The 21,636-nt window shown below is 54.8% G+C and overlaps 7 protein-coding genes and 1 pseudogene across 7 annotated transcripts, besides 20 other annotated features; 1 reads left to right on the plus strand and 7 right to left on the minus strand.

Annotated features, from left to right (window-relative positions):
- TraAM80_06576 (large subunit ribosomal protein L18Ae) lies at nucleotides 1-493 on the minus strand (the record flags this gene model as incomplete). Its single annotated transcript, XM_029383417.1, has 1 exon — nucleotides 1-493. A coding segment is annotated over one exon (493 nt), but the record flags the coding sequence as incomplete, so codon positions are not given.
- A 310-nt stretch (nucleotides 494-803) lies between these two features.
- Nucleotides 804-832: a microsatellite.
- Nucleotides 833-958: 126 nt separating this feature from the next.
- Nucleotides 959-1,029: a microsatellite.
- A 69-nt stretch (nucleotides 1,030-1,098) lies between these two features.
- TraAM80_06577 (uncharacterized protein) lies at nucleotides 1,099-2,622 on the minus strand (the record flags this gene model as incomplete). Its single annotated transcript, XM_029383418.1, has 1 exon — nucleotides 1,099-2,622. The coding sequence occupies one exon, from the start codon at nucleotides 2,620-2,622 to the stop codon at nucleotides 1,099-1,101; it is 1,524 nt and encodes a 507-aa protein (XP_029236722.1).
- An 82-nt stretch (nucleotides 2,623-2,704) lies between these two features.
- Nucleotides 2,705-2,730: a microsatellite.
- Nucleotides 2,731-2,811: 81 nt separating this feature from the next.
- Nucleotides 2,812-2,838: a microsatellite.
- A 93-nt stretch (nucleotides 2,839-2,931) lies between these two features.
- Nucleotides 2,932-2,961: a microsatellite.
- A 133-nt stretch (nucleotides 2,962-3,094) lies between these two features.
- Nucleotides 3,095-3,114: a microsatellite.
- Nucleotides 3,115-3,195: 81 nt separating this feature from the next.
- Nucleotides 3,196-3,861, minus strand: TraAM80_06578 (SNF-7-like protein; the record flags this gene model as incomplete). The annotated part of the gene is made up of 1 exon (XM_029383419.1): nucleotides 3,196-3,861. One exon carries the CDS (start codon nucleotides 3,859-3,861, stop codon nucleotides 3,196-3,198), a length of 666 nt encoding a protein of 221 aa, XP_029236723.1.
- Nucleotides 3,862-3,910: 49 nt separating this feature from the next.
- Nucleotides 3,911-4,238, plus strand: TraAM80_06579 (hypothetical protein; annotated as a pseudogene).
- Nucleotides 4,239-4,254: 16 nt separating this feature from the next.
- Nucleotides 4,255-4,315: a sequence feature (A-rich).
- A 189-nt stretch (nucleotides 4,316-4,504) lies between these two features.
- Nucleotides 4,505-4,533: a microsatellite.
- A 145-nt stretch (nucleotides 4,534-4,678) lies between these two features.
- Nucleotides 4,679-4,700: a microsatellite.
- A 37-nt stretch (nucleotides 4,701-4,737) lies between these two features.
- On the minus strand, nucleotides 4,738-11,004 carry TraAM80_06580 (uncharacterized protein; the record flags this gene model as incomplete). Its single annotated transcript, XM_029383420.1, has 1 exon — nucleotides 4,738-11,004. The coding sequence occupies one exon, from the start codon at nucleotides 11,002-11,004 to the stop codon at nucleotides 4,738-4,740; it is 6,267 nt and encodes a 2,088-aa protein (XP_029236724.1).
- A 113-nt stretch (nucleotides 11,005-11,117) lies between these two features.
- Nucleotides 11,118-11,140: a microsatellite.
- Nucleotides 11,141-11,406: 266 nt separating this feature from the next.
- TraAM80_06581 (EF hand domain containing protein) lies at nucleotides 11,407-13,608 on the minus strand (the record flags this gene model as incomplete). Its single annotated transcript, XM_029383421.1, has 1 exon — nucleotides 11,407-13,608. One exon carries the CDS (start codon nucleotides 13,606-13,608, stop codon nucleotides 11,407-11,409), a length of 2,202 nt encoding a protein of 733 aa, XP_029236725.1.
- A 179-nt stretch (nucleotides 13,609-13,787) lies between these two features.
- Nucleotides 13,788-13,816: a sequence feature (GA-rich).
- A 54-nt stretch (nucleotides 13,817-13,870) lies between these two features.
- Nucleotides 13,871-13,952: a microsatellite.
- A 94-nt stretch (nucleotides 13,953-14,046) lies between these two features.
- On the minus strand, nucleotides 14,047-17,094 carry TraAM80_06582 (putative phosphatidylinositol-4-phosphate 5-kinase-like; the record flags this gene model as incomplete). The annotated part of the gene is made up of 1 exon (XM_029383422.1): nucleotides 14,047-17,094. The coding sequence occupies one exon, from the start codon at nucleotides 17,092-17,094 to the stop codon at nucleotides 14,047-14,049; it is 3,048 nt and encodes a 1,015-aa protein (XP_029236726.1).
- Nucleotides 17,095-17,453: 359 nt separating this feature from the next.
- Nucleotides 17,454-17,495: a microsatellite.
- An 83-nt stretch (nucleotides 17,496-17,578) lies between these two features.
- Nucleotides 17,579-17,610: a sequence feature (GA-rich).
- Nucleotides 17,611-17,650: a sequence feature (A-rich).
- A 204-nt stretch (nucleotides 17,651-17,854) lies between these two features.
- Nucleotides 17,855-17,874: a microsatellite.
- Nucleotides 17,875-18,395: 521 nt separating this feature from the next.
- TraAM80_06583 (putative protein kinase) lies at nucleotides 18,396-20,612 on the minus strand (the record flags this gene model as incomplete). The annotated part of the gene is made up of 1 exon (XM_029383423.1): nucleotides 18,396-20,612. One exon carries the CDS (start codon nucleotides 20,610-20,612, stop codon nucleotides 18,396-18,398), a length of 2,217 nt encoding a protein of 738 aa, XP_029236727.1.
- Nucleotides 20,613-20,910: 298 nt separating this feature from the next.
- Nucleotides 20,911-20,939: a microsatellite.
- Nucleotides 20,940-21,412: 473 nt separating this feature from the next.
- Nucleotides 21,413-21,438: a microsatellite.
- Nucleotides 21,439-21,552: 114 nt separating this feature from the next.
- Nucleotides 21,553-21,596: a microsatellite.
- Nucleotides 21,597-21,599: 3 nt separating this feature from the next.
- Nucleotides 21,600-21,636: a microsatellite.

Below are 21,636 nucleotides of genomic sequence, written 5' to 3' on the forward strand. Positions count from 1 at the left end.
GGTCCTTGCGCGGAGCCTTGACGCGGCGGTGCAGGAGCGGGAAGGACAGGTTGCTGGCGTGGTACTCCGCAATGCTAAGGCGCTTCACCTGGTGGTTCGGGATGCTTTTCACGCCCAGCACCTCAACGTTGCAGTACCGCGCACGGTGGCGGGAGGCGAGGTCGTGATACGCCTGGCTCACCGCCCCCGCCTTGCAAACGTCACGGAACTCCTTCACCATGTGCGTGTATCCGCAGCGCTGGCTGTAGTACGCAATGTCGACGCTGTAGTTGCGTGCCGCCAGCTTACGGTCCTTCACGACCTTGCAGGAGAGCACGTCACCGTGGGTCGACTTCACCTTGTTCTTATCCCGCATCATGCGCCAGAAGCGGCTCTTGGCGACGACGAAGTTCGGCGCAAAAACCTCATACTTGTAGACGGTCGGCTCGGGGTTCTTCTCCGACGGCGTCTCGCGGCCGACGACGCAGTAGTGACGAAGGTGCGGCTTCACCATTTCTCTTTGCTTCTGCTTCTGCTTGCTTCCTCCTGTTCCTGGCGCCAACACACAGCCAAGGCGAGTGTGACAAGTATGCAAAGGATGAAGGGAAATAGAGAAGAAAAATGCAATGAGCTCAATGTATGCTTTTTAATGGGTGTTTGTCTTTTTGCGTTCGCTACACGCACTCGCCCACCCCTCGCCGTGCACACGTAAACATGACCCCCCACCCCTCCCTCACAACCCTCGCGCAAAAATGCGCACGTCACGGCGGCAACAGCGCCAAGCAGTCTGAAAAACCTGCCTCTTTTCATACTTACAAAGAGAAATATACATATATATATATATATATATATAGGGATGCACTCTCCCTCCCTCTGTTTTTGTGTGTGCCGGTGTCTCTGTCAGCAGGAGGGTATTGCTGCGCCACACGCACGGCATGCGGAGCAAAGAACATGCAACAATACCCGATGAAAGTACGCAAATAATAATAATAATAAAAATAATAAACAGAAAAAATAAAAAAGAGGAAAAAGAAACGACTAATAATAATACGTGTCTTCGCCCTACCAAATTCATTACACCCAAACAACACAGACGCACACATTATGAGAGGTAAACTATCATCGGCAGATATTCATGCGTGCGCTGCCGTGAAGGTGGTTTTGCTCTCCGCACTCCGTCTGGGTTCGTGGTTGGACCGCAGCCTGCGTGGGTGTGGGCTCGGCGGTGTAGGCGAGGCACAGCCACATCACGAGCGCCATAATTTGTCCCTCCTCGTCCTTGCCATCCGCGGGTAAACACATATGCGAGAAGAGACCAGCCGCTGCTTCAGTCCCCGACGCTGCTGAGAATGGTCCTGGCCTCAGGGTAGCAGGCGCGACATCATCATCGACGCATGACCCATTGTTTCCCTCCACGTAATGCACACCCGTTACTGTTTTTGCCAAATGCACAGCAAGGGCTATGATTGCCGCCCGCTCACACCCGGCCAACGAGGATTTCTGCTTTGCCGTCGCCATGGCGGCTGCGGCGATGGCGTCTGTAGTGGGATCATCGTTCACCCACATGACTTGGTCCCCATACATGCATGAAGGACGCGCCATGTCTTCGACGCGTAGCCCACCGATACTGTGCAGATGCAGCATCTCGTATGACATGCGCCCGTACACCTCCAGGACGATGCACGCCACGGTGAACGTTGCTTCGGGCAATGCCTGCCATACAAGCTGCGAGGAGGATGCCAAGCGCCGCGCCACCGCGTCCGCTACCGCCGTCTGAAACATACGATAACAGCCCCAAACTCTCCCTACACAGTCCAGATGCCTGAGCCTCACCGCGTTTCCCTTTGACGCCAGGTAGGCACCCCAATCATGTTGGCCAAACCGCACCAGAGTGGTGTGTAGGTGCACAAACCACCAGTAATACGCCTGTCGCACTTCGGCTAAACTCTCAGAGGCCGCCCTGTCCGGATGGTGCGTCACCGCCTCTACCTCCGCCTCCTTGTCGCCCAAAGACCCCGCCGTTATCCCAGCTGCAGGAGGCGGCGTAGAGCGTCTTCTCTGTGTCTTTCGAAAAGTCATAAGTGGAATGAGCGGGGCATTCTCGCACAACAGCTTATGTGGGATCGACCTGCAGTGATCGATAAACTCCCACGGTGTGGCGAACCACTCCCCGTTATGCACAGCTGGGAACAGCCACGAGAGCGCCTCCTCGTCAGCAAGCGAGGCACCCATCACCACCGCAGAGGGATGAGCAGCCATCAGTGGACGCGCAAGCAATAGCTCCCGTACTCGGTCAGCGAACAGCGGGGGACCAAGCTGGTACCACCGCGTCGGGTACGGCGGGCAGTATTCCTTGGCGTAGAGAGGTGCTCCTGGAGGCGACGTCACAGAGGGCACGCTACGCACCTTCATATCTGGTGCGGCAGCGTTATCGGAAATGACATTGGTTCGTGCCGCCTTCGTGTCTTTTGTGGCCACCACCAAAGGAGACGTCTTCCTGCCCCTCGAAGCTGCCCCGGCAATGTCTCGCTTGCCACGCATGCTAACATTGTTTGGAGACGTTTTCACTGCCTCTACGGCCAACTTTTCCTTGCGACGTTTGACGAGGCGAGGGTACCACACCCACCGCTTCCTCGCCACCATCGCCCACCCCGCCTCGCTCCTCGCGTCTTGTGTCTTTATATATAAAAAATATCTCTGTAAACGCCTACGCTGCACGCAGAGGAACAAAGACAACAACAACAACAGCAAGGCGGCAGTGGGACGTTAAACTTCATGCCATGCGCAAACGCAAGTGAACAGGCGCACGCGTGTGGAGTGACATCGAGGGCCAAAATAAAATAAAAAAAAGAAAAAAAACTTCACATGGGCGGCTAATGATAGCCGTGGAGCGGGGGAAAAAAAAGAGCACCACCAACAACAACGCCACCAAAAGCAGACGTAAAGGGAGAGATAATAATGATAATATTAATATATAAATAAAAGCCGCCATTAACAACAAACCAAAAATAAGCTGCGCTTCATCATCCACGTCATTGCCTCCAGAGAGAGCAGCAGCAGCGACCATCCGTAGCTTCTGGAACTACCAGTGGCGGGCGTCAATCCCTCTGATGCTCCACCACCACCACCACCACCTTCCACTTCCCAAACGAAACGCTTCCATGCATTCCACCCGCGTTTACACCCTTCGTTTTTTTTTCTTTTTGCTGTTTTTCTTTACAAACCTAACTGCGCCTCCAGACTATAGGGGTCAACCTTCTCCTCCGTCTCCTTCTGCGGTTTCTCCTTTCCGGGTAGCTCTGGCAATTTTGCTCCTGGCATGGCAAGAGCGTCGGCAAGGTAGCTGGAGTCCGTTTCTTTCTCCATGTCCAACGCAAGTGCGTCCAACTCCCCCATCATCTCTTCCTCATCAATGTCCTCCGGCACATCATAGGCGCGGCCGAGAATATCCTGCACCTCCTGCGTGTCCTCGTAAATGTCACGTAACTCATCTTGCAGGTTTTCAATCTTTGATAGATCCACCCGCCTAAACTCGCGTTTAAGACTCCTCGTTGCATCCTTCAACGCATCCAGCTGCACCTTTGTGTCCTTCATCGCCTCCGTCGTAAACTGCAGCTGGTCCATGTTAAACTGTTGCTGCATCATCATGTCCTGCTGGCCCTGGTACATGCGCTTCTGCTGCATCAACTGCACGGCACGCTGCTTGTACCGCTGCTGGGTTGCCCCACGTGTCTTGAGAATGCAGTCCTTTAGCTTCATGAGTTCGGCATCGATTTTTCCCACCCGAGCGTCCACCACCTCATTACGCGTGTTAAGACGAACGCTGGCGTCCTCCAATGTGGGCTTAGTGGTACCCTTTTTTTTACCGAACAAACGATTCATCGCCAGGTGTGTGCGTGTGCAAATTTATGGATGTAAATCCCCTTCTTTCTTTCTTTCTTTCTTACCTTGTTGTTTTCTTGATGGGACTCCTCTGCGGTTTCCCCCCCCACCCACCCACTCACCCACCTTTTATTTTTTGCGTGTACTCTTGTGGTTCCTGTTGTTCTCTCAGGCTTCCTGCGGCCGCAGGAAGGAGCAAGAAAAAAAAAAGACGTGGAAAGAAAGAGAGAAGGAGTGAGGCAGAGGCAGCTACACACGCACGCACACATGTATCGATGCCGCGACCAAACGACACACAGCTGCCGGGGGCGGACCTGAAAGAAGGGAAGGTGGGGTAGCTGGGGCGGAACGCGTGTCAAGACACACGTCGCAGGTATTGAAGGCGCAGGATGCAAAAAAAAAAAAACAAACAACAAACAAACACACAAATAAAATAAGAAGAAAATAAAAAAAAGGAGGGGGGAGCGTGCGAGTGCGGCGAATTGGCCATACTCCGTCCCCACCCCAGTGTACTGTACATAATACATGTGAAGAAGCAAAAAATGAAGCAGGAGGCGCAGAGGGCAAATACGAAAAACGGCTCATTTACATCGTCCAGGTTGAAACGTGCAACAAGACACAGCGGCGGGGGAGGCACGGGGCGCACACACACACACACACACACCAGACCACCTCGCATCGAAGGAGGGAAAGAGTGCTGCTAGTAGGAGACCGCAACTCTCCATGAAGAATGCGATATACGAGGGCGCGGCGAAGAAATCAGTTACGGCAGAGAAATCCAGAGCAAATACAGAGATACGAAAAGAAAAAAAGAGAGAAGCAAGCAAGCAAGGAAGTAAACGACAACAATCGTAAACTTTCGGCGTTAGCAAGCGCCTATCTGTTGGCGAGGCAGTTCTGTGTGGATATTGTGTTTGCATGCACTGATGCACGCTCCCGTGCCATTAGTAGTTGTTTCTCACGCAGGGTGGCCTTCAGTGTCGCACCCATCGCCTCCATCTCATTCTTCAGCTGCGCCATCGTGTTTTTGCCTTCGTCCACTTTAAGAGTGCTGCTGAGGGTGCAGGGGCATGGGACCCCCAAAGAGAGCGGAATAAACAACGGCAACTCCACCGGATCCACCCCCATGGTATCCGTGTATGAGAGACGATGACCCCGGCAACCTTCCGAGCCGGAACCAACACTTCGGAATGACATACTTGCCACCTGCGGCGACTTCCATGTCATAAGTGTTTGCATGAAACGCGCCATTTCCCACGCTGAAGACCTTCGTCTTCGCTCGCGCCGTGCAGCACTAAGCTGCTCAGGATCCGTACCCTTTACTTCGATAGGCTTCTGCTCCGCCAGGTGCTTCTGCGTCTGGCCCAGGACCATAAAGTGAAACGAGCGTCGCTTTGCCTTCTCCCGTAGAAGAACTTTAACGCCGTATTGCCGTTCTTTATAGGCTTCACCTTTATGCTTGCCGACTGCAACAATGTCGGAGATCAGGGGAAGTTTATCCGTTTTTGTGTTATAGCCCACGCCAGCCTCAGCGGCGTTCTTGTCGACATGCTGTAGACGTGGAAGCGGCGACGGCGTGGCAAAGTGTACGGTAATCGAAGGCAACTGAGCCCAGTTTCCCCCATTCGTCTGCATAGAAATTGACTCCGTTCGCGTTGTAAGCGGTAAGGTGGAGCTAAATAGTCGGTATTGAGAGCCCTGAGATGCATTGATGGATGGTAAGGTGGGCTGGAACACATTGGAGGCACTCGGCGAGGGGAACATGAAAGGCTCACTGCCAGAATCCTTGACCACAGCACCCTTTGTAGGCAACTCACACGTAGGCGCCTGTGTGCCGACCACGGGAGTGCTCGTAACAAAACGCATACCCGCAACCACAGTTGGGTCTGTGCCAGTAACGGCACCACGAGTTGTAATATCTAGCGTGCCTGTAACAGTCGTCGGAAGGGGTGTTTCATCCTCGGCGAGGCTTCTCTCCATCTGCGAGGCTATGGCGGTTTGCCGAGGGGGCTTTAGTAAGCGTTTCGATCCTATAAGGTTTGCACGACAAACAGGAAACTGCATAATCGACTTTCGTCGCGTACGCGCCTCCTGCATCCCCGTAAGGACGCGCTCGAGCAGCTCCACAATGCCGCGATCGTAGTACAACCCCTCCTCAAAGGCTAAAACGTAGGTGGGAGGACAGGGTTCGCTTGCGGAGCTCACAAAGCTTGGGCTGGTGCACTGCACGCGACTGCGCTCCCGTGCCCGGAGGAGGGTTGACAGTGACACCAGCCGCTTCCCCATCGCCGCCGCCCCGCGCCGTAACAACATCACAGCAGACTTCACCGATTGCATGTCCTCCATAATTTCAAGCACCGCGGTGGGAATTGCCCCCTCCACGTTTGGCCCACTGAGGGCACCGCCAGCCGACATGAGGCGCTCCTCAATGTACACCTTCCGCACCACCTCGAGCACTTGCCAGGCGGAATCTGTCAGCTCGTCAACCGGTGGTGTTGGTGGCAACTCCACACCCCCGCCAAAGCAGCCAATGCAATTCACAGAGCCTCCCCCACGCGGCTCCGCTTCCCAAGACCAGGCGTAGACGTAGCTGTCCTCCCCACTGGTGCAAAGGAAAAAAACATCGCGGCTGCTGTAGTTTCGGGAAGCCACATTTTCATCAGTTGTGTTATTGTTAGCTGCAGAAAAATCCAAACCCGAAACCTGGCGGAGAGGCGTCCGCGGAGTGGTATTTCGATGCACGGTGTAGGAATAAGCAGCGCTACGACGCACCATGCCGCCCTCACGCCGCACAAACTGCACAGATGTGACATTATGTCGATGCCCGCGCCACCGATGCAGCACATGTACACCATTTTCAATGCCTGTTACCATCTCAAGCGGTATCGCTGAATCCCACGAAATCTCATGCATGTCAAGCAACAAAATATGCCCATTTGTATCCCCCACGGCGAGGTAGGCGGCATCCTCGCTAACCTCCATCGCGGTTATCGCATCAAGTGCGTAGGTGGCACGGTAGCGCATCACCTCCGACAGGGTGCGTAGGTTCCACAACTGTACGACACCGTCATCGCTGCCAGTTACGGCATAGCCGGTTTCGGCCACAGGCACAATATGTCCAACGTAGCCACGGGCGGCAAGCTGCTCACGAAGAAGCAAACCAAAGCTTCCAGCAAAGGCAGGAGAGGAGGATATAAAGGCGTCAGAAAACAGTAATAGCGGTGGCAATTCATCACTGTTGCTATTCCGTTTCTCACCATACTCCTCCTCCTCCATGCTGGCGACGGTATCAGACGTGATCTTCAATGGGTTTCCCGCGGACGCCGTGGTCTGGCGTTCATTGTAGAAAAGATACCGCTCTCTTTGCTGCATGCATTCTCGTGTGATTGACACCGGATCTTGTAGGAGAGGCCCAGGGAGGAGAGCGACAAGGTCTAGCGGTGGTGCAAGACGACAGATGCTGTTCCTCTGCTGCGTTTGCCGTCGCTGCTGCAAACTTGAAAGACCAAGCACGTGCCGCTTGTTAAGCTGACCACTCTTCTCGCCGCTTATCAATGAAGTAACTGACGCCGCTGTCGGCGTGGGGTGCGGCGGTGTGACGCGGCGCGACTCCGAGAGAGCCGTGACTCCATTTTTTTTCCCCCCCTTCCCATGTGGCCGTCGCTTTTGCGGCACGTCCGTGAGCCGTGTGCAGGCAATGGGGCACGTAGTGGCCTCATCCACCGGCGTCACGCTAATGCCGCCGCGGTGGCCCACAACAACGAGGCCGAGGGCGGCCACAATCACGGCGCACGACACCCCGACGCCTGTGGTCACGATGGAGCGGTGGACGCTGCTCGAAGAATCCGCGGCAGCGATCACGTCACTGTCCGACGTCAACATGTAGAGGGCGGTGGTGCCATTCGACGACTGCTCACGCTCAAATGTCCCGCAGAGAAACGCAACGGGGTGCATAAACGAGGCCTTGCTGTTAAACCTGCCACACGCCAGGGAGCAGATTTCCCCTGATTCCCCAGGAAAGTCAAACGCGCGGAGCACCGATCCACTGAAGCTGTTGTACTCCAAAATGCGTCGCTCTCGCAGAAGCGCGACAAACACGTGCGACAACTCGGACTGCTCCACCGCCAGACAAAAAATTCCACCCTCAACAGTCCAGTAACGCACCACGTCACTCTGCAGGACCCAACGAAACCCCTTCTTCCTCTCCCGGTCGATAGAGCGACGTCTTCGTGCCCCTTCGCCGCCCTCCTCCGCCTCCTTCTTAAAGGAACCCTTGCACTCTCCATGCATATCCACCATCTTAGCATTCCAAATAATCACAACAGAGTCATCGGCACTCACCCAAAACCCAAAGGTGCGCTGGTACACAAGCCCGACAACGGCGCGCCGATGACCACAGTAATCGCCCGGGTATTCATCCGTTTGACGGATGTCCCATGCCCGCACATGGCGCCCGCCGAGGATGAGGCGACCATCCACAACGTCGTAGCGGGCACACAACATGTCTCCCGCCTTCAACGACGTAAGCCCATCGTCCCGCAGCATGTGCAAGCATTGATACGAAACGGTATCGATAAAGTACAACATACGTCTCGTGTCAAGTACTAACAACAACAATGGGTAACGTGGGGGTTGGATAAATGAGACATCAATCGGGGTCCCACTGGTTCCACTGCTGGTGGAAAAAATACGAAGATCAATTCGGTACAGAGGACGTGACGATGAGGACGCCCAAAAGTTAACAATGCGGTCGGCCCCACCTGTGGCGATAATACCACGCACGCTATGCCAACATATGCACGTAATACGTTTAGTGTGCCCACTGGGGTGAAACGGTAGGGGCCTACCAGGTAACGGCACCCCGTCACCCAACGTTAAAAACGGTACACAGATTCGACTTATGTGTCGCAGAATAACGGTGCCATCGTCACTTGCCGTCATAAGCAGGTCATGCATCTCACTCGTCAGGATACTTGTGATGCTGCCACGGTGCAGTTTGAGAGCAAGCACCGGTTCGTGCATGGAAGGTACCTCCAGCCGTGCCATGGCGATGTTTGAGATGGCAAACAACTGCGAGTGTAAGGAGTAAAATTGCAGCACCCCCGTCTCAAAGCCAAGCAGGAGGAAGACACCACTGGGAAGGACGGAGGCGGAGTTTGCACGCTTGTACTGCGCAAACGCCGCGGACCGGGCAAACCAGCACTTATTACTCTCATTATCGCCCACGTCGGAGTAATTGAGGGAAGAAGAGCGGGGAACAGCTGTTGTCGGGGTTTGAACCTCGCGGAGCTGATGCTGCCGCCACTGTTTTTGACGCCGTGGCTGTAACGATGCACTCGCCGTCGCCTCGCCAGTTTGCAAAACAAAAGCGTCATCCGTGCCTAACTGAGAAGCGTCGTGAGTGGCCCTAGCCTCCGCGTTGTCCGTCGCTTTCTTCGCATCCCTGGTACCATTTTTGGGCAGCCCAAAGAAAGTGTGGTGTGGACTCAGTTTATTATTCATTGGCGTAACAAGAGCATCCCCAAAGTGCAGCAGCACATCCGCCATGACGTGGTGTCGCCGTTCGAGGTGCTCATACGTCGGCGCCACTACACTGAGTCCAGTAAAGTAGCGGGAGACCTCCGTAAAGAACATCTCAATCGCCTCACGACGGTAGGCGCGAACCTTAAAGGTGGGTCGTAGCACCACCGCACCAGTCTCAACGGTGCCATTGATGTCTTGTTCCGTAAGTGGCAAATCATTAGCATTTTTCACATGAAACTCCCTCACTTGCGTGCACGTCCTCAATTTAGGCCGAAAGTGGGAACCCACGTTTGGGGGAATCGAGCAGCGGCCAATAAACGTTTTGAGCACCTCGCCTGTACCCGCGCGCAGCAGCGTGACGGTTCCGTCCATACACACCACGGCCAACACTTCCGCGTCCCCGAGGGAGGCTGGGCTCAACACCAAGTCAATAATGGGTGCCCCCGCCGCAAATATCGTGCACTCATGCACAATGGAAGGCTTGCCGTATGCATCTGCCAGTCGTGGGTTGGGCCGCCACACCTTCACAAGCCCGTCCCACGCCGCCGTGATATAGCGACGTCCGCTGTTGGAAAAGATAAGCCGACTGATAGGCTCTGAGTGATACAAGTGATGCACAAGGGGGTATTGCTGCTGCCAGAGATTCACGTTTAAAGGCGTGGGGGTAAAGTTCAGACAACGACCGGCAACATTCTCTGCACTACCGTCTTTTTCCCTCGCCGTCCCCCCGCGGCCGTACTGGCTCTTCAGCAGCAACTGTTGGCCACTCTGCAGGATGTAGCTACTAAACTCATCCCAGGAGAGGAATCCGTCACCGTTGGTGTCCATCACACTAAAGAGATTCTCCGCCGCCTCCACGTGGCTCTCACGCCGCCGTTGGTACAAGAACCGCGTGCGTGTCCGTGGACGACCAGCAAAACTCCAAGAGCTTTTAGCGGTCAATTCGAAGGAGCTTAGGCAGCCGTCTGAGGTCTCAATGGAGGGCCCCACCGCGTGCGTGGACGGCACCGCGGGCGGGAAGAGCGCATCAAAGTATGGCTCCACAATGAACCGCTCAAATACAGGAAAGGGAATCCCCTTTGCGCCTGCGCCACCCAAAACAAGGTCGTTACCTGACGCATGCAAAGGTGCACTACCATCTACAGGAACTTCCTGCCTATCCAACTCCTGCTCTCTGCTATGAATCATGGCCTCAAACTCATTCATCTCCTCCTCCTCGCGTTTAGTGGAGTCGTCAAAAGGCAACACAGTTCTCTTTTTACGTTGTTGTTGTTTCCCGTATAATATAAACACAATCTGCATGCGCTCAAGCATATGAAGGGGCACAATAGGATCACCAAGCCGAGCTGACATTTTATTCTTCCAGAAACTCGTCTTTTCCTGTGCCCGCCGCCCATTCCTTAACGGTGGTGTTTTCCAGGTTTCCTCCAATTGTTGTTGTTGCTGTCGCCCCAGAGCCTCTCTCGCCTGCAGCCTGTCATACACGGAGGTGACCTGCTCACCGAGGATGCCGCTGCTGGAGAGTAAAAGCTTATCTGTAGTCTTCTCCGTCTGTTCCATTTTGGCAGAAGGGCATCGCATGGAATGCAAGCTTTGCATCCGCTCATTCTGCCGTTTCATGCCCTCCACACACCCCCTTACCGCACCTTTTAGTGTCCTTCCTTTTTTTCCCTCTTGTGTGGCGCAATTTGTGTTTTGGCTTTTAAAAATGAGTTACCTCCCCGTCACGCATAAAATAAATAAATAAATAAAAAAAACAACGGAAAACGGTTTTGATTGTGTGCGCCCCTGCCTGCTGTTTGCGTCCCTTGGGCTTTGCATCAATTGTACACTTTGCAGTGGGGGCCACGGAGTGAGGTGTGGAGGGAGGCAAAGGAGAAAAGACCGGGGATGCAGGGCAGCACACAACCATCCTCACAGGACACACCGGGAACAGTGAAAGGCAAACAGAGAAGGAAATGTTCTCACTCCGTCCCAGCCCAACCCAGCCAGCAGTTGCTGCTGCAATGCTTTCACTCGAGGTCACGCCAAGTCATCGCCGAGAAGGAAGTGCTCACAGCAGGCGTGAAAATACTCTGCGGTTGCGCGGTGCTTGCGAGCAAAGCACAGAAAACCTCGCAGCGTTATGCACGATGTGGCGTCATCCGTTTCTGTCAGCGAAGTGTCTATGGTTTGAATCACCGCCGGGCTCACACCGCCACCGTCACGGATGTACGCAAAAAGAGCGTCCTCCTCCGTCAGCTGAGCAGGGGCCTTGGCGCGTGTGCCGCGCCACATTGTCGTGTGGTGGGGAAGGAAAAGGATGTCGCACAAAACCTCAAACATGGTGCGGTCCAAACTACGCCCAGCCATCGCGCCACGCCACGTGTCCTCCGCCGTCGCAGTAAACATCGAGCACAACACGTTGTTGGGTGGCGTACGGGCGAGGTGGCGGACTTCACTGCCGTAGACGAACGTGGAGGACCCTCCCCGCGCCATCGCGTCGGCGCACGAAGGGGCCAGTGGTGACAAACGCCCCACGCCCTCGTTCATAGCCGACAACACCTTCTTCTGTGCTAGCAACGCGTCCGCCGCCAATAGCAACATCGCGAAGGTGCGTCGCAGAGCAAACATCACGGCCGCCTCCCCCTCCATCTCGTCCATGTATACTTCCCCCACCGCCTGCAGCGCGGCCGGCGACCCTGCTTGGCACGGGACAGGCTCGGTGTTCATGGCGGAGAGAAAGTCACGAAAGGCAACGTACATGCCTCGCACAGCGGCGTGTCGCGAGAGGTGATACAGCAGGCGATCAAGGAGGATTGGATAACATGCGAAGGGCATCAGGAACTCGCCCAACTCTAACGGCGTCATGAACCCCTCTGGCACGTGACAACGAGGGCGCCACCGCAAGGATGTCGCAACAGCAGTGGAGTTGCCGTGGCGAGAGTGTAGAGCTGCCACAAAGCGACGCAGCATGTGCTCCATCCGCGCATACGACGTCCCCGCAAAGTGTGGATGTCCCGCCTCCACATTGACAGCCTCCAATGGCAACCTCAGGTCGTGTGCTGCAAGGGTGAGCCACACGTCCTTGTCATTGTGCTCGGTTGCAGGCACCTGCATCGCGTGTGCCATGACACGACGCACGTTTTCCGCATAGAGCGTGGCATCCTGCCGCTCCGCCGACGATGGATCGTAGACGGGAAGGTACTCCAGCTCTACGGTGTGATAGACTTGACACATGGTGTATAAAAGCAGCCGTGTCGCGGGCCATCGCACGCAGCACCAGGCGGGGTCAAACTGTGTGTAGGTATGTCGCACAAGCAGCGGCTGCACAGGGAGACCTGCGGTGAAGGCGTCTGTGTTGAACTGAATGAGTGCCCGTGAATTTGTGCAGCACGGTTCAGGAAACACAAGCAGTGGTAATCCGTCATGCTTCCGCACACCACCGTTCCGCTGCATCTGCTTCAGCAAAGCCAACCTTGACTTTACCACCTCACGGTCCTCGTGAATGCATCGCTGGCCACGCGCAAACACATCCATGAAACCGCCCCTGTCCCCCCCCACGACAAGCGAGGCGTCGTGCTCACCGAGCAGTAATAGGCCGTCCTGTAGGGTGCAGTGGTTTGCCACAATAACAGGGGCATCTGCGTAGGAGCCGTCCGCATGACGGCCGTGGTTGATGCTCTTCCGACGATGAACACGCCAGTAGCCAAGCGCCAATGTGAGCCAGCGCAGCACCGCACGTGCCACACGTCGGCTGCGTTGGCGTAGGCCCCGCATGGGCCCCGCCACAGAGCGTCGTGGTGTGTTCCCATCTCGCTTCTGCCGGCGTTCCGCCGCTTCAGTGACCCCACCACCGATGTGGTTTATCAGCACGGAGAGAACCCAGGCCAGCGCAAGAAGCAGCACTGCGTACAACACACGCAGTGGAAACAGTAATACTCCGACAGTAAAAATTGTAAGCCACTGCCGCACCGAGCCAAATGACTCTTGCAACGGGGACAAAAAAGGGTGACACGCCTCGCGTGGTAGCGCCGGACGCGATGCCCGCACCGTTGCCAGGCACAACCCCGCCGCCTTGACGCCCCGTGGCGCACACGCAGGCGAGCCTTGCGTCCTCCTTTCCACTGTGGTAGCCTGGACGCGACGCGAGGGGCTGTCACACACGGCACGCGTCCAAGAAACCGCCAACGGTGTGGCGAGGGCCCGACGCGTGAGGCTGCCACAGCCGGCACGGGTGGACATCAATGTGATACGACCGTGTCAATGAAGCCAACAACAGCAAAGAGAACTCCTGCCGCCACCCTGCACATGTGTGGGGGCGGAACCAGCCAGCCACGCAACCATGCATGCCGACATACACGTAGCGGCACCGACAACACACATACACACAGCGCCCAGGAAGAAGGGCAAAAAACAGCAAGGGAGGAGGAGGAGGAGAATGTGGGAGAGGCACGGGATCACCGACTGAGCAGAGGCAGTCAGCACCGCAAAAAAGAGATGACTCCAGCAAGAAAAACAACAACAAAAGAAGCAACATCAACAAGCAAACAAAACAAAACAAAAAAAAACGGCAACAAACAGCCACATAGACATGTTGGGCAAACTCTTTTTTCTTCTGCATCGCCACATGTCATTCCCCCTTTTCCTCTTCCACTACCCACACCACACAACGGTAATTGACTACACCGTAACATTCTCCAGGACTTGGTATAGACGTTCTGCGTACTCCTTTGGCGGCACGACGCTGATTTGTCGCCTGTCGCTCCACAGTCCCTTTGCAAAGTTCTCAAGCCGTTTGGCTGGTGTGTACTCCTGCAGGACGTCAATAATACCAAGGTAGTACACATCTTCCCGCGCCGTTGTGTCATCGCCCGCAGCATAAATCGGTAGGGACAGCACGCCTCCATCGCAGCCGTGAATGCAGCTGTTATCCATCTTTTGCAGCTGTTCCGCCCCAACACCAATGGCTTCGGACGTACGTGTTTGCTGCCAGTAACTCCCACAACGCTCTTTCAGCACAATCGTCTTCGAGGGACCTTCCTTGCGAGAAAAGACACGGCTGCGCACCCCAATCAGGCAGCTGTAGTCGACAATGTTAAGCGAGTGCAAAAAGTTCACGTCGGAGCGCAACTGCGCAAGCACATGGGCGCGCTGCAACGGGCCACAAATGATGAGCTGAGCGGGAAGGTCATTGTCTTTCAGGAGCAGCGCTCCAAACGAGGTACGGGGCGCCGTCTCTGTGGTTGTTGAGCGGCCCACCGTGCTCCCCTTTACATCGTAAATACGATGAATGTAGTACCGGGTGGAGAAGACATTTTGCATGAGCACGTACTGCTTGTGTGTGCGAAACCGCAGCCACGAGAAGGTTAGCAAGGCGTAGAAGCGGGGCAGCAAGGTGTCGGGGTGGCGCTCGCAAAAGGAGACGTAGCTGCTAAGAAAGCGATCCCGCAGGAACTTAAACTCACTTTTTTTAAGGCTTTTCATAACAAAATTCCCAAAAAAAATGAGTGTAGTGCCACTTTTGCCTGGGGAAATCGCCTGCCGCCAGACCGCGTTTTCCCCCAGCGAGGCCCGAAAACCCTCCGCGTCCATGCCGAGAAAACTCCGAATCTGGCTAAAAAGGACAGGGGAGTGCAACGTGAGGCATATCTCGTCCTCGCGATAGTTGCTAGGCGACAACACGTCCACGGCAAAGCTTGCCACCAGCTCGCTGTCACTGTTCTCCGCATGGAACGGGGGAAGAACGGGGGGAAAGGGTTCCGCAACCGTCTCCAGCAACGGTCGGTTTTGACAACAACGAAAATGCAAACGGGTCGTCTCATCAATGGCCCGTCTTACTGCGGAGGACGGAATGTTACGATACAACCCGTGGGGCAACAGGGGCAGCGGCAAGGGGCAATCGGCGGTGTCCTGTGCCCCCACCACCTCCATGGAGTTTTGTTCCCTCACCTCCTCGCTGTCAAAACTGTACGACATATCCGAAGAGACGTAATGAGTATCGCTGTGAGTACCGCCTTCTTCTTCCTCCTCTTGTTGTTGTTGCTGCCGGTGATGATGGTTATGTTCATGAAATAATTCCATATCCGCCCCTTCCGGAGCTTTTTCAAAAGAGTTCGATGCTATTGCTGCAGTTGCATCAGCTGCGGAAGACGACGCAGAGGCGTAAACAAACTTTGCAAATGCCATGCGGAGGACTTGATGCGCATACCATGTGCGGTTGTGAGGCCCCTTTGGATCCACCTCAACCCCCAACTGATTCGGGTTCATGATCGGAGAACCAATACCCGCATTCGGTGACGATGCGGTGTATCTGCAGGGACTAGCAGCTGCATCATCGCCGTGAAACGCAGACAGGGATGCGGTGCGCCTGTGCGGCAGGTGCCACTGCCCCCGCCTCGCCAAGGAAGCGAGTGGTGAAGATGGAGACGCCGGCATCTCCGTATGCGGCGGAAGTTCTGTCATCAAATGCACTTGCACCTGCCTGTTGGAGGAGCCAAGGACAGCATCACGGTGCTTAACGCTTGCTTCACCATTGGCATCCACAGTGGTGCGCAGCATCACCGCGTTACGCAGCCGCTGTCGCCGTCCCTCCATTCGTAAGGCGGCTCGACTCAAAAAGTTCTCACACCACGGCGTGTCAGTGTGGTTGGTGGCCGTTAAGGCATCCCGGGAGGTTTCTGACTGCGGCGTTGGTGAGAATAACCTGCCTTCATTAAGCGGCGTCATGCACTCCCGACAGCTGCTGCCAGAGACGCATTGTAGGCCTATCGTGCTCGAGCGCTGTGTCGCACACTTCGGCCGCGGAGATCCGTGGTAGAGGGAATCTCCAGTACACACGAAATCGCCGGTAGCAGGCGAGGCCGCAGACGGTGGTACGTCAGATCTCTCAACAGCCACCACCTTTTCTGCGTGCCCCATCGAAGTGGGGGTGGAGCCCCTACTGTGCACCACGAGGCCGTCGAACAGTTCCTGCTGCAGGTGGCTACCACAGAGAACCTCGTGATATTCCACCGTTGACTCACTCGTGCCGACATCGCCGCCGCCTCCTCCTCCTCCTTCAGACGTGTGTGAAGGCGCCGGGGCCTCTTGACGGAAGACTCCACCATCGTGGGTTGAGCGTCGCTGGCGTCTTGAGGGGTGCCGCTCCGCCTCGTCCAACGCGAACCGCATAAGCTCCAACTCCGCAGAGAATTCATCCGCCTGGGCCTTTCGCCGCATCCGTTCACACTGCAGCTGGTTCTCCAGCGCCCGCACTCTTACCTGCAGAGCCTTATTGTCGTTTTCGTGGGGGTTGTGCCCCTCGAGGGGAAGCGGGGATACATTGCCTAGTGCCTCCACTACCTCGCCGCAACGGCCTTGTTCTGCTGCTGACGCCGGCGCTCGTGGCCTCGGCGACGTCGTTGAGAAAAAATGTTCTGCGCTGCAGCGCGAACACAACTGGTGCGACATCCGCGATGTTGCACTAGACGGCTGTGAGTGGGTGAATTCGCTCAAGTCATCCCTCTCATGCGAACCCCCGTGCTCCTTCTCGTTGTCGTTGCCTGTTTTCCCCACACATGGCTGCTGCTCTGGCTGGCGGCTGTGGAGCAGTTTCTGCTGCTGCCGGAGTTGCAGTATGGTACGAACCAGCAGACGGTTCTCCCGCTGCATTCGCCTCGCCTGCCGCTTGTGGTGCTCAACCTCCTCCTTGAGAACCGTCACCACCTCCTGCAGCGCCGCCGTATCCATCGCGCCCGCTCCCAATCTGTGGGGGATGTGTGAGAGTATGCACTGCTGCTACGGGGCTCCCAAGGGCCGCCACTGACTCCCTCCCGCAACGATGGCGCTACGGCACAGCGAGAGACACACGGACTGACGGAAGAAGAGGCGAAGCGTTGAAAAAGGGCCCGCACAAGTTCTTTCAGGATGCGTGCGTACTATACATATGCAAGGAGCACAGCTGACACACACAGAGACACAGACATAGCTGCAGCAACGCGTGACAATTCACACCCCAAAAAAAAAGATCAAAATGACGATACGCCCCTCCCCGCCCTCCCCACCCACAGCCACACCCGCACACGCCGACACGCACTCCCCCTCCATAGCTCTCTCTCTCTCTCTCTCTTTCTCCCGCTCTCTCTCTCTCTACTTCCCTATTTTTATTTTATTGATTCGCCTTTTATTTGCTCATATAAACATAGCAAGCGTATACAAGACACACCTGGCACACAGAAGCAGAAGCACAAAGGAAACCACAGCGAGAAGAAGAAGAATAATAAAAAAAAAAAAAAAAAGGAAAAAAGGATCCTCCACACAGCGCAAATGCAGGTCTGCCCACCCCCCGTATTCTCACAATGATATCTCAACACCTATGCGTCTTGTGAGCGTCTTGGTATTGTCTTACCTCTCTTTGTTTTCTCCCCTCTTCGTCAGCGTCCGTCTGACGCATATCGCCGGGTAAGTTAATAAGGTAGCCATGTCATTACCGGATGTAAACATCGTGTACCTCTCTCTCTCTCTCTCTCTTTTTCCTTGCGGAGGCCTTACGTCTTGCACTCCATCACCGTTGCCGCTCCAAGGTCCCACGCACCCCACAAACCACCTAGTTTTCGTTGGGCAGAGAGAGCTCTCTCTCTCTTTTCTCTCCACAGTTTCTCGTTCACATTCCTCCAGAAGCTATTGCTTTAAAAGAAAAAAAAACATTATTATTTTTTTTTATTCAGCTCCTTTTCGTCTCTCTTACACCCAGCGTCAGGGAGGGCGCGAGGATGAGGTATGAGCATCCCTATAACTATACATCTTTGTCGATGTTTTTCCCTCTCCTCTGCAAGCCTTTCCCCCGCCACTTTTTTGTTTACTTCCTCTTTTGCTTACCTGCATTAAGTTATATGAAATGGCAGCCTTCTTTTTGTTTAATTTTGGTTAAAGTTTTTTTTTTCTTTCCGTGTGGCCCTTTTCTTTTCGCTCTTTCTTCAACTTCCGTCCTTCCCTTTGCACATGCGTGTGCGTGCGTGTGCACCCTGGGTGGTGGCTCCGCCTTGACACTTTCACAGCAGCTCGCTTTCGCCGCATGGGAGGATGTCGTTCATGGCCTGCTCTCGCTCCGCCTTGAGCAGGCTGGAGATGTACGCCACCGCCTCATGAAAATCGTTAGTTAGACCTTGAATGCGGCGAAGACGCACAAGGGTGTAGCCGGGAGACGCCGAGGCCAAAATCACGTCGACGTCGCAGACGCCAATCATCAGCTTGGAACCGCTGGAATCACGCAGAAATTTGCGGCGTGTCTGCATCACTGCCGCCTGCGTTGAGGGGTCCATGGCTTGCGTGGACAAACCGTTGGTTTTGTGCTTCCCGTTGGGAGTGCCAAGGAATGAGTTTCGTGGAAGCGACTTCGACAGTGAGGGGGGACCCGAGCCACGGGCCAGTGGGGTGCCGAGCGCTAACGCCTCGATGAAGGGGTCCATCCCTAACGTCGTCCCCGCCTCATTGGCAGAGGCCGGCAACGAGCGCATGGCGAACTCCATGGTGATGCCGGTTTCCATTGCGGCGGAGCCACGATAACGAAACGAGTGCACAGTCTCCGTCTTGGATGCAACGTCGTCAATGAGTATCGGCATAAGACGCTCTTGACAGCTACGCAACTTCTCTGCAATGGCGTCTTGCTCCCCGGCAACAAAAAAACCATGATTCACACACTCGTTCTCGTTATGCAACTGCCGCATCTCTGACAGGTTTGTAGCGTCAGCAAGTTTTTTCCCCATCGGGTGCCGCACGAGCACCTCCCGCTTCATCACTCCCTTCACAAACTTATCAAACGTAATGCCTCTGCCACCGGAGTAGTTAGGCTCGTCAAAGAAGCGCATTAGGCTCTGGATGTCTTCCGCAGTCGCACTAATATTACAGCGCTCAAACAGCCGCTCGCACTGCTCCACCGTGATCGCGCCGGTGTGCAAAACATCCACGCTGTCAAAGGCAGAGCGCAACTGCCGCACCTCCTTCTTCTCCGCGTCCACCGTCTGCGCGTCCATAATTTTCAACAACTGAAAGTCGTTCTGCGCCCGAAAGCTCCGCTTCCCGAGGCCCTTGTTGACCCACGCGTCACGAAACTGCCCATACGTCACAAATTTACTCTTGGCGTCTCCGGTGAGAAGCTGCATAAGCTCCGACACAACCTCCGCTTCTACTTGGCTCCCGTGCAAGGTGGCGAGCATGTCCCGTATTTCGTCCCGAGTAATGTTTTCGTAGCCGTCGATAGCGATTTTGTCAAACGCCGCCCTCAACGCGTCCTCCTCCTCGCGGGTCACGCGGTGTTGCTTTGAAAAGTCAAGGAACGTGACGGACCGCTTGAGGAACTTGCGGTGAGGAAAAAGAGCGGCATCAAAGCTCTCACCAAACCACTCATCCTCAATGATTTGCTGCAGCGTTGGACGATCGGTGGGCTCGCGCCCGAGCATCGAGAGCAAAATTGACCTGGCGCTTGGAGTGAGACGCTGCTCCTCCTCCTCCTGAAAGCTGAGCGTTCCTCTTTGAATAAGGCGTAGTGTCTCCTCGTCGCTACGACCGTCAAAAGGTAGACGACCGGTGAGCATGAAAAACAGAATGACCCCCGCACTCCATAGGTCCTGCAGAAAGGGATCCTGCGCAGCAGGACTTTCTGGGTCGGAGATTGCCTCGGGGGAGTTGTAGTGCAGCGTCCCAATCGGACGCAGATTCACCGCCTGCTCACTCGTGTCATCGTCGTGAAGCTCCTCAAGCTCCGGCCGGCTGGAAAAGCCAAAGTCGCACACAAGCAAGTTCTTGTTCTTCCCAAGCAGCAGGTTTTCTGCCTTTAAATCGCCGTGTGCCACACCCTTTCCGTGGCAGTAGTCAATGGCGGAGATAAGCTGCTGAAAGTACCGCCGCGCATTCTCCTCCGAGAAGTACGTTTCGGAGATAATAAGATCAAACAGCTCACCCCCCTCCGCCAACTCCAGCACAAAGTAAAATGATGAGGTGCTCTGCAGAAACTTGTACAGCTTCACCACATATGGATGCTCCAGCGACTGCATAACAGTTGCCTCCTGTATAATCCGTGATTCACATCCGAAGAAGCAGTCATTCTGCAGAATCTTCAGTGCGAATTTCTCACCCGATGGCACGTACGTCACATGGTAGACGGAACCAAAGCTACCCTCTCCAAGGCGCTGGCCAATGACGTAATCCTTCAGCACCACCGCCTCATCCTCCAGGAGCGAGGATCCTGTAAATTCGTTGGTTATCGGCATAATTTCTGCTATCCACTTCGGCTGGTGTGGAGGGCAAAGTGCGTTCCCCCACAAATCAATCAATACCTGCACCCAAATACCCGCAACGAATGCCAAGAGCCAAACAAGCAGCTCCCTGGCTGTCGAAGAGGGACACCGCCCTACGCTCCCACACGCACCTTTTCACAATTCTTTATTATCCTTCCCTAATCCCTCCCCTCCTCTCTCTCCCCCGATTTCTTTTGCCCGCTTTTGTTCGTGGCGCGTCCCACAAGCGCCTTCTGTTGCCCTTTTTTTTTGCCTACTTCCCTCTCAATGTCTCCTCCCCCCCCCCTCCTCCTCCTCTTCAATGTTGCCCTCTGACACGCTCCTCTGTTTGCGAGGGGTTCCGCGGCACCGGTAAACTGCACGAAGCAACAAACGCTCCGATAAGAGGAGTATTGTAGGTGATAGAAACAAAGAGGGATATATATATATATACCACAAGAACGAAGAAGAAGAAAATAGACTGAGAACACTCTACGGGGCATGACAGCAGGTGCTACGCACTGACACAGTATAGAAACGGCAAGGCGCACGCAGGTAGCCGCTTGTGTCTGCCGAAGGCAGACTAACCCACAGAACGATACCACCACCGACGCAACAAGGGGTCAACGCAGCTCCAGCGAAGCGTTACATCATGTAAAGTACAACCACAAAGCAAAGAAAGAAGTAGGCGCGTGTGTATACGTGGGGAACAGCCATAAGTATAAACAAAAGGCAAAGAAAACGGAATGCACTGCTGACTGGGTAATAAGGTAAAGTTGAGCGCCCACGCACACATACAGATATATATATATATATATATGAGAGTGAAAAACACATTGAGGTTCATTTCCATGAGATGCACGTATTATCTCAAATATTCTTAGCCTTTTTGCTTCTCTTTCTCTCGCTACCTCGGCTTTGCCCAGACGAGGAACACCCTTCACACTTTACACACACACGCACACGTGCACACATCACTGCATATATATATATATATATATATATATATATATATATA

This window comes from Trypanosoma rangeli, assembly GCF_003719475.1.
Source record: "Trypanosoma rangeli strain AM80 chromosome Unknown Tra_15.4_contig_00244, whole genome shotgun sequence".
In the NCBI taxonomy this organism is placed as follows: Eukaryota; Euglenozoa; class Kinetoplastea; order Trypanosomatida; family Trypanosomatidae; genus Trypanosoma; species Trypanosoma rangeli.